This window comes from Hypanus sabinus, chromosome 14, assembly GCF_030144855.1.
Source record: "Hypanus sabinus isolate sHypSab1 chromosome 14, sHypSab1.hap1, whole genome shotgun sequence".
Taxonomy (NCBI): Eukaryota; Metazoa; Chordata; class Chondrichthyes; order Myliobatiformes; family Dasyatidae; genus Hypanus; species Hypanus sabinus.
This window is the reverse complement of record NC_082719.1, coordinates 80,027,896-80,038,943: the sequence shown is the minus strand read 5'-3', so window position 1 is coordinate 80,038,943 and position 11,048 is coordinate 80,027,896. Positions and strand designations below refer to the sequence as shown.

General features: G+C 42.1%; 1 protein-coding gene across 1 annotated transcript in view; it reads left to right on the top strand.

Moving 5' to 3' along the window:
* The first annotated feature begins 515 nt into the window (after window positions 1-515).
* The window catches only part of pik3c3 (phosphatidylinositol 3-kinase, catalytic subunit type 3), a 111,003-nt gene continuing 100,470 nt past the window's right edge, over window positions 516-11,048 (top strand). Inside the window, exon 1 of the mRNA XM_059989514.1 lies at window positions 516-683. Within this exon, the coding sequence (XP_059845497.1) occupies window positions 616-683 (68 nt within the window). The 5' untranslated portion in view covers window positions 516-615. The remainder of the gene's footprint in view (window positions 684-11,048) is intronic.

Here is an 11,048-nt window from a genome sequence, read left to right as displayed (position 1 = left end):
GGGGGGGGGGCGCTATCCCAATCTGGATAAGGACATGATATCTCAGTTTGGGTAGATGATGAGAGTTTCTCAGTTTGGGGGATGGGGTGGGTACTGAGTAGTGAAAAGTATGCTCTTGGACCAGATGGGAGCATCTGCTGGCTGGGAGTCTGCCCACAAGGAGGGGATTGCGCTCCTCAGCCCTGGGGGAGCAAAGGCAATTCTGCCTCCAAATATTAGAGGATGAAGAGAGCTGGTGATTGAGGCATCCTGATCAATTGGGCGGAAAGGGAGAGTGATAATTAGGGTCTCACTGCCAGGTCCTGTCCTCTCCTATTGTCTACTGCCCTATTTCCTCCCACTCACTGGTATCCTTTTCCCCTTCCTCGCCCCGGTCCCCACACCTCCCCTTTCCTCTGCTCTCCTCCATCTTGCTCCCCTACCCCATCTTCCCCTCTACCTACTCTCCCCCACCCCTCCCTTCCCGTTGCGGTGACCTCAGTCCCACGACCCGGATGTAAACAGTCTGACGGCGGTGAAGATGGCGGCTGCTATGCTGTAGATTCCGACCACTGTAAACTCGATTTGTCAGGGTCTGCCGGAAAAGCGCTCGCTGTTACCTTATCAGCCCCAGTGATGGGGGACACGGAGAAGTTCTACTACGTTTACAGTTGCGACCTAGACATCAATGTCCAACTGAAGATGTGAGTAAGGGAGCGGGTGATTGGGAGGAAGTGGAGGACCGGTATACTGGTGAGGTGTCAGGCTTGATGCCTCTTTGCCTTGGAGTGAGGAAGGAAGGACCAGCATACAGGTCGGGGTGAGGGCCGTGGATAGAACTGGTGAGCTAGGGCTGATGAATACAGTTGGGTGACTGTCACTGCTGGGAGAATGGCGGGGAAGTGGTGAGCGCCGGGTCCGGGTGAGTGGCGGGGGAGAACCGAAGACTGGGAGGATGGTGAGCACGGGAGACTGAAAGTGGGTACGTGAGGGGTGAACACCGGGGACCGGGAGCTTGACGGGGGAGGGGGCGTGAGTACAAGGGACTGGGGAAGTTGCGGGTGTGGAGGAGGGATGTGAGCACCCTGAAATTAAAGATTGGAGAGTGAGAAAGGTATTATAACATTTTTCCAATAGCAGGACAACCAAAATTGTACACAATATCCTAAGTGCAGCCTCCACCAGCATCCTGTGCAAGTGCACCATGACCTTCCAACTTTTATAACTTAAGCCCTGACGTATGGTGGCCAGTGTGTTAAAAGCCTTCTTTACCCTGTCTGCCTTTGATTGCACTTTCAGATAACCATGTACATGTATTTAATTAGAACGTTGTCTTCAAGAAATTAGATCAAAATAAATAGTTTTAAATCAGGCAAGTACATTAAATTGTAAGGACAGAACTGGTTGTTTAAAGCAAGTTGATATTCTTCTGAAATTTTATATGTCTGATTGATATGACTGTGGAGTAAGAACTTGAGTATGATCCTTCCTGTTGAATGCCCCCTCACCACACACCATGACAGTTTGGGCAAGGAAAATTTGCCCTTAAGAAATTTGTAACTCACTACCCAAAAACCTGGAATAAAAATTTCACATGGGGAAGGGGCCATAAAGTACAAACAAAATGACAAATTTTATCATTTTATTCTAGCCACTTAATACTGTGGAGCTTTAAGACTTTGTTATAACATCACTGGATTGATTGGGTTTATGGCTACAGCTGAGCTCTTCCTTTGTCAAACCCTCAGCAATCTGAGGAGCACGCAGATGTCATAGAGTGCAATGCCATGCTGTCCATCTGCAATGTATTTTCTCTGACATGTGACATTTATGAGAGCCTTATTTGCCAAGGCCAGGTCACTGAAGTAACTTCTTAGCTTTTACTCCACTTTTAATAAAGTCTGCATAGTCTGAACTATTACTCTACTGTACTCTTACACCAACTTTCTCTCATGAATCAGAATCTGGTTTATTATCACCAGCATGTGAAATTTATTAATTTACCAGCAGTACAATACAATACATAATATGGAAGATAAATACATAAATCAATTAAAGTATGCATATATTGAATGGGTTAAAAAGTTGGGCAAAAAACTGAAATGTATATTTAAAAAAATGAGGTAGTGTCCAAAGGTTCAATGTCCATTTAGGAATTGAATGGCAGAGGGGAAGAAGCTGTTTCTGAATCACTGAGTGTGTGCCTTCAGGCTTCTGTACCTCCTACCCGATGGCAACAGTGAGAAAAGGCTATGACCTGGGTGCTGGAGGTCCTTAATAATGGACGCTGCCTTTCTGAGACACCACCCCTTGAAGATGTCCTGGATACTTTGTAGGCTAGTACCCAAGATGGAGCCGACTAAACTTACAATCCTCTGCAGCTTCTTTTGGTCCTGTGTAGTAGCCCCCCCCCCCCCCCCCCCCCCAATATCAGACAGTGATGCAACCTGGCAGAATGCTCTCCACGGTAAATCTGTAGAAGTTTTTGAGTGTATTTGTTGATATACCAAATCTCTTCAAACTCCTAACGAAGTATAGCTGCTGTCCTGCCTTCTTTATAACTGCATCAATATGGCACCAGGTTAGATCCTTGGAGATCTTGACATCCAGGAACTTGAAGCTGCTCACTCTCTCCACCTCTGATCCCTCTATGAGGATTTGGTGTGTGTTCCTTTGCCTTACCCTTCCAGAAGTCCACAATTAGGTATTTTGTCATGCTGAAGTTGAGTGCCAGGTTGTTGCTGTGACACCACTGTACCAGCAACTGTACTGTACCTGACATAGGTGCTTGTGCTGTCTGGGCAGTCTAAAGCTGTGTGAAGAACAATTGAGGTTGCATCTACTGTTGTCCTACTGTGACAATAGGCAAATTGCAATGGGTCCAGGTCCTTGCTGAGGCAGGAGTTCATTCGAGTCATGACCAATCTCTTAAAACATTTCATCACTGTAGATGTGAGTGCTATCGGGTGATAGTCATTAAGGCAGTCCACATTATTTTTCTTAGGCACTGGTATAATTGTTGCCTTTTTGAAGCAAGTGGGAACTTCCGCCCTTAGCAGTGAGAGGTTGAAAATGTCCTTGAATACTCCTGCCAGTTGTTTGGCACAGGTATTCGGAGCCTCACGGGGTACTCCATCGGGACCTTCTGCCTTGCGAGGATTCACTCTCTTTAAAGACAGCCTAAGATCGGCCTCTGAGACAGAGATCACAGGGTCATCAGGTGCAGCAGGGATCTTCACAGCTGTAGTTATCTTCTCCCTTTCAAAGCGGGCAAATAATGCGTTGAGTTCATCTGGTTGTGAAGCATCACTATTGGGTGCTATTGGGTTTCACTTTATAGGATGTAATGTCTTACAAATCCTGCCAGAGTTGTCGTGAATCCGAAGTCACTTCCAACCTTATTCGAAATTATCTCTTCACCCTTGAAATAGCCCTTCGCAAATCATCACACACAAGATGCTGCCTGGCCCGCTGTGTTCCACCAGCATTTTGTGTGTGTTGTTTGAATTTCCAGCATCTGCAGATTTCCTCGTGTTTGCTCTTTGCAAATCATACCTGGTTTTCTGGTACAGGTCTGGGTCGCCAGACTTGTGTGTTGCAGATCTCAAATCACAGTTCTCAAATTCTATTCACTTACCTGATGTCCCCAGTTACAAATCCTTTCCTAATCTACAAGCCATGTTAGTCAGTGAATGCCTTGCAGATGAAGGGCATGGTGGCGCTGCATTCTAAGACATATGTTCACATGTTTCCAGGCAGGGAAAGGTGCAGCAAAAAAAAAGGTTTAGTTGTGGTCCAGTTCATATGATGGCATTGTATTCAAATCTTGTTACCCACTGTATTGAATGACTGAACATTTATATAAAAAAAAGGTAAGGCTTGTTGCTTCTCGCACTCCCTCCCCCTCCCCCCCCCCTCCACCGCCACCACAGTCTAATCTTGTCCTCGGCTGTGGTAGGTCTCTTTGTCATTGCTGAAAAAAACGGCATAACGGCAGAGAAAAAACATTGCATAGGAATGAACATCTTATGACAGTGGGATTCAATGGCGAAAAGGGGTTTATCTTATAGAAAATCTTCAGATGTGCAGTTTTTTAGGTTTGTCACCCCTCCTTGATGCAGGAGTTGCCTATATAGGCAAGACTAACCATGGGATTAACAGCAAGGCAGAGAGAGTGTGGAAGGTCAGGTCAACACAGTTCAGATGGTTGAGAGACCATCTCAAGAAGGAAAAAAATTAGCATTTTCATCATAGGCTTATCAGTCATAGACTATATAGTTTATGGGTTCATGAAAATAAGCTTATTTCCCAGTACTTTTAATAACTTTTCAGTTTCCTGAATGCTTTTTCTTGCTTAATAACTTCATTGAGTTGTGCTCTCTGTCATTTCTTTAAATATAATTTTTTTAAATTGCATTATCATTTGTTTTGTTAAATGTCTAAAACAAAGTAATTAAGTTTTTTTCAGTCTGAACTCTTTGCAGATTCTTTATACAATATGACAAATGCATTAAATGTAGCTGTTAACTGATTTTTGCCCATTTTGAGAAGTTCACCTGAATTGCAAGATCTTTATGAGACTGGATCAACGAGGCTTATGCTCACTGGAATTTAGAAGATTGAGGGGGGATCTTATTGAAACTTATAAAATTCTAAGGGGATTGGACAGGCTAGGTGCAAGATGATTGTTTCTGATGTTGGGGAAGTCCAGAGCGAGGGATCACAGTTTAAGGATAAAGGGGAAGCCTTTTAGGACCGAGATGAGGAAAAACTTCTTCACACAGAGAGTGGTGAATCTGTGGAATTCTCTGCCACAGGAAACAGTTGAGGCTGGTTCATTGGCTATATTTAAGAGGAAGTTAGATATGGCCCTTCTGGCTAAAGGGATCGGGGGTATGGAGAGAAAGCAAGTACAGGGTTCTGAGTTGGATGATCAGCCATGATCATACTGAATGGTGGTGCAGGTTCAAAGGGCTGAATGGCCTATTCCTGCACCTATTTTCTATGTTTCTATGTTTCTTGTTTTTCAATTTCATTTTCATAGCACAGCACTCATTTCTAGATGTAATTGAAGAGTTGCATTATTCTTTCTGTCACAATCCACATGTGTTTGTATATCACGTTGTTGTAGGAATGCAATGCAATATTTTTAGGTCACTGGAATATCTGAATTTTGTTAAGTTAAGTGAAACCTTTACAAGAACCTTTCTCACGTTGTTTTGGTTTAACATAAATACTAGTAGAACGAGTTTCAGTAATGTTAGACCTTTGGTGGTATTCAAATATAATGTATGTTTGAATATGTAAATTTTATTTTGGCTGATAACTATAAAGCAAGGAGAGATTATCATCGCTCAATGACAGTATAAAGGAAGCACTTACGGTTGGGGATCTCCACTATATTGCCTGGCAGATCAAAGTTAAAATCAATTTATTAAATTATGTATCTATCGCTATATGCTACCTTAAGATTAATTTTCTTGCGGGCATTTATAGGAAAAAATACAGTTTAAATCTTGAAAAACTATACGTAATAATAAATATTTTATTGATCCTGAGTGGAAACTTTTTTCGTTACAGCAGCAACGTTTAAAATCACACTTAGCAGTATGTAGACTTAACTAATAATAAAAGTACAGAATAATAAGATATACAATTTACCAATGAGCAATAATAATGTACGAAATAATAGAACAGAGACTATTGTACTATGATGTGTGTTATCCTGTTGCACAGAGATGAACTGTTGTATATGCTTATTGCATTTAGTAGGAAAAATTTTCTGTAACAGTCCTCATGACAGAGAGCTGAATGGATCTGTTCAAAAGGGTGCCTGCTGCTTATTCAGTAGGTCATGTGCCAAATTGTCCATAATGGATAACAGTTTGTTTAATGACCTCCTCTCCACCACTAACTCAAGAGTCCGGGTTGTAGCCGAGGACGGATCCAGTATTTTTGGTGAGTTTTTTTTGTATCACCAGCTCTGATGCTGCTCCCCCAACGTAAAGCCGCAAGGAGGACTCCACTCTCTGCAACAGACTGGTAAAAGATCTCTAACATCCTGCTGCACATTTTGAAGGATCTCAGCTTCCTTAGAAAATAGTCTGCTCATCTCCTTCTTGTAAACAGCCTTGGTATTGGTTTTCCAGTCAATCCTGCTGTTGAGGTGAACACCCAAGTATTCGTATTCCTCCACCACCGCAAAAACTTCTCCCAGAATGTATACAGGGCTCATCTCAGTCCCTTTCCTCCTAAATTGAATCACCATCTCCCAAGTTTTGGCCACATTCAGGAGCAAGTGATTCCTCCCGTACCACTCCACAGATTTGTCCATCAGTCTTCTGTACTCCCGACTCCTGCCCATCTCTGATACACCCAACCGTTGTAGAGTCATCAGAGAACTTTTGCAAGTGACAAGACTCAGATTTGTACTGAAAGTTCATAAAGGCTGATTAATAACCAGTGTGCAAAGGAATGCAAATTGTGCAAATAAAAAATAAATAGTACTGAGAACAGAAATTTTAGAGTTCTTGATAGTGAATCTATGGTTTGTGGGATCTGTTCAGAGTTGAGCTGATTAAAGGTATCTTGGCTAGTTCAGGAGCCTGATGGTTGTAGGCAGTTTCTGAACCATTGCTCGATTACTGCTACAATACCATAAGAAATGCCTACCATTCCATCCCTAGACCACATTTTGGGAAATGTGATCACCTGGCTGTCTTCCTTTTAAGTGCATACAGGCAGAGGGTAAAGAACAAAACTCTAGAACTAAGGACATGAAGAGGTGGTTGCAGGAGGCAGAGGAGCAGCTGAGGCACTGCTTCTAGTCAATTGACTGGCCATGTTCGTGGTCTCTTCGGAGGATCTGAAAGAATACCACATTTGTCACAGCCTTTATGACGTTAGTGATGGAAGAATGCGTCTCCACAAAATCATTTAGAGTTTGCCCCAATCAGAAGTGCTGGTTGAACCAAGGGATCAGTGGTGTTCAAGTCTCAACCAAGTAAAATACAAGAGGTCTGGGTAGGTGTTCCGGAAAGCCATTTCATGTGCGAAGCAAACTGGAATCACAAGGATGCTTGACAGCTGAGGTAGGGCTTGACTGCTATCTCCACCTATGAAGAAAAACCAAGTAACATTTGTGACAGCAAGGTTTTGCTCTAGACGAGCTCAGTGTCTTTTATACTCACTAATACTGACAAAACTGGAGGCATCTTCACAAGCTTTCACGGCCCCCAATGACTCTGTGGATTCAGTCTTTGAGGCCACCATTCAGAGCTCTAGTGCCATATTTAAGCTTGCTGAAGACGCCACTGATGTTAGCCGAATCAAAGTTGGTAACAAATCAGCATATAAAATGGATATTGAAAATCTGACTGACTGGTGCCAGAACAACACCTCACTCAATTTCATCAAAACCAAAGATTTGATTATTGACTACAGGAGGAGGTAACTGGAAGTCCATGAGCCAGTCCTCATCAGGGGACTGGAGGTGGAGAAGGTCAGCAACTTTAAATTCCTCAGTATTATCATTTAGAATATATGCTCTGGCCCAGCATGAACGTGCCTTTGCAAAGCAAGCATGGCAAGAAGTTTGCAAAGATTCAGCATGTCATCGAAAAATTGACCAGCTTCAATAGATGCACAGTGGAAAGTATACTGACTGGTTGCATCACGGCCTGGTGTAGAAACAATACCTTTGACCAGAAAAGTAATGAATACAACTGTTGCAGGAAAACAGCATCCATCCAGGCCAGGCTCTCTTCTTTCTGTTACCATCAGGAAGGAGGGACAGGAGCCTCAGAGCTCACGCCACGAGATAGAAACAGCTATTACCCTCAATCATCAGGCTCTAGGATCAGAGGGAATAACTTCACTCATTCCAACAGTGGACTTTTCCCATAACCTTTGGACCCACTTTCAAGGACTCTCCAACTCATGTTCTCGATACTTATCGCTGACTTATTTTTTCTTTTTGTATTTTCAGTTTGTTATCTCTTGCACATTATTTGTCTGTCTTGTGTGCAGTTTTTCATTGCTTCCATTGTGTTTCTTGTAATCTGCTTGTAAGAAAATAAATATATTTGTACTTTGATAATAAATTTACCTTAAACTTTGAACGTGGTGGTGCGAGGCCCAAGGGTCCTGTCCCTCCTGACCAGTGGTCATAGCAAGGAGAGGTGTGGCCTGGGTGGTGGGGGTCCTTGCTTTTTTGTGGCAGTACTCTTTGTAAATGTTAAAAAAGTAAATAATGTGGGGGTTTGCCTGTGATGTATTTACCACTTTCTCAAGACTTTTTCATTCCTGGGTATTGGTATTTCCATACCAGCCATGACACAAGTAGTTAGGATGCTCTTCACAATGCATCTAAAGAAGTTTTGCCAAAGTTTTAGATAACATGCTGAAACTCTGTAAACGTCTATGAAAATAGAGGCACTGCCTTGGTTTCTGTGAAAAGGCACCTATGTGGTGGTCCAAAGACAGATCCTCTGAAATGTTAATGATGAGGAATTTACTGAACCTCTTCATCCTTGATCCCCTGATGAAGATTGGCTCATGGACCTTTGGCTTCTTCCTCCTTAGCCAATAATCAGCTCTTTAGTTTTGCCTGGAGTGGTTGTTTTGTAGCAGGTGATTAGAAAAGAAAAATACAGGACTATAGGGAAAGAGAGGGGTGGTAAGATTATTTGTTTTCTGTTATGGACAATCTTATTATGTCTTTGTGTTTTAAAATGTGACCTATGCTTATAATGAAACTTGAGAACTTTTTTATCATAGTTGCATACTATCCTGTGACCCTAGGCAAACCTGTGATTTCGGTCTCCTGAGGCCAAAGCATCTTAGGGAGGTGAACACACAAAAAGCATCTGGACCAGACAGTCCACCTGGCCTAGTACTGAAGACCAGTGCTTATCAACTGGCTGGAGTGTTTACTGACATCTTTAACCTCTTGCTTCCGCAGTATGAGGTCCCCAGTCAGTTGCTTCAAGCAGACTTCAATCATACTAGTGACCAAGAAGTATACGGTAATATGCCTCAATGACTTCCGTTCACTGGCAATTACATCCACTGTGATGAAGTGCTTTGAGAGGTTGGTCATGAAGCTCATCAACTCCTGCCTGTGGATAGACCTGGATCTGTTCCAATTTGCCTACCGTCACAGTAGGTCAACAACAGATGCCTTTCATTGGCTCTTTACTCAGTTCTGGAACTTCTGAACAGTAAGGATGCATACATGAGGATGCTCAACACTATTGTCCCCTCAAAACTATTCAATAAGCTCCAAGAACTAGGCTTCATTTACAGACCCCTTTCAGTGTAGATTGGCAACCACATCTCCTCACAATCACAGTCAGCACGGGCACCACGTGACTTTGTGCTTAGCCCTCTGCTTCACTTGCTTTATGTTAATGACTGTTAGGTTAACTACAGTGTCAATGCCAAATTGAATTTGATGCCATCACTGTTGGCTGAATCAATGGTGGTGAGGATCATCATATAGGGGGGAGATTGGAATTCTGATTAAATGTGCCACAAGAACCTCTCACTCAACTCAATGTCAGCAAAACCAAACAGCTGATTACTGACTTCAGGTGGAAGAAACTGGAGGTCTGAGAGCCAGTCCTCATCAGGGTATAAGATGCAGAGAGGATCGGTAACTTTAAATTCCTTGGCATTATTGTTTCAGATGATCTGGCCAAAGACTAATACATACATAAGTGCCATTACAAAGAAGGCGCAACAATGCCTCTACTTTTAGAAGTTTGTGCATATTTGGTATGTCATCTAAAACACTGATAAACCTCCATAGATGCACTGCGGAGAGTATCCTGAGTGGTTACATAATGGACTTGTACAGAGACACTAATGCCCAGGAACTGAAAAGCCTACAGAAAGTGATGGGTACTGTTCATCCCATCATAAGGAAAACCCTCCCCACCATTTAGCACATCTGCTAGGAGCACTGCCACAAGAAAGCAAGGACCCCACCATCCAAGTCATGCTCTGTTCTTGCTACTACCATTGGGCTGGAGGTATACAAGCCTTAGGTCCCATACCATCAGCTTTAGGAGCAGTTATTGTTCTTCAACCATCAAGCTTTTGAACCAGCATGGATAACTTCACTCACCTTCACTCTGAACTGATTCCACAACCAATAGATTCACTTTCAAGGATTCTGCAATTCATGTTCTCAATATTACTTATTTATTATTATTAGTAGTGTACTATTAGCATAGATTGTCTTTTGCATATTGGTTGTTTGTCAGTCTTTGTAGTTTTTCATTAATTGTACTTTATTCTATTATGATTATCTGCAAGAAAAATTAATCTCATGGTATATGGTGACATATGTAGTTTGATAATAAATTTACTTCGAACTTTGAAGGGGCATTGGATATTTTTCAAGTCATTCCTGCTCTATTTGTTACTATTGAATGTTACTATTGAAAATTGTTTAAAATTCTCCAATATTTAAAGCAGAATGTTCTATTTGACACTCAGACATAATGCGATTGTCTTAGTGTGCAAGCATTATTTTAAAATATTAGTTGTACTGTGTTTTGCAGAAATGCACCTCAGACTAATAATGTGAAGCATATTCCTCTGTGTAGGAGCAATGCATCTATAGTACATTGCATTGTATTCTGTGTTATGTGTTTATTATGGTAACGAAAGGATTAAGTTACGTATTCTTTGTCCGTGGCATGTTGTAGCTGGGGTATGACGGATGTTGTATCTTGTGTTGACTGCTCAGTTACACTTAGCCTACACTTGGGTATGCTTAAGTTTCATCACTTCAAGATTTTATGTTTGTTAATTGCTAATAAAGGACAGATGCATATCCTTGATTTTTGGAACAATCATTACAGGAGTGAAGCCATGTCTTTCTTGTAAGTATAACAAATTTGTAAGGTCACTGGCAGTTGCAATTGTTTTGGTTCTGCTTTGGCCACTACACTCTGTCAGCAAGAGTTTTTGATAGTCATACCAAACGAACATCAGCATTTGGACATGTCCATGAAATTAGAAGCATAACAGCCTGGAACAGCTTAAGGCAAACAACGATC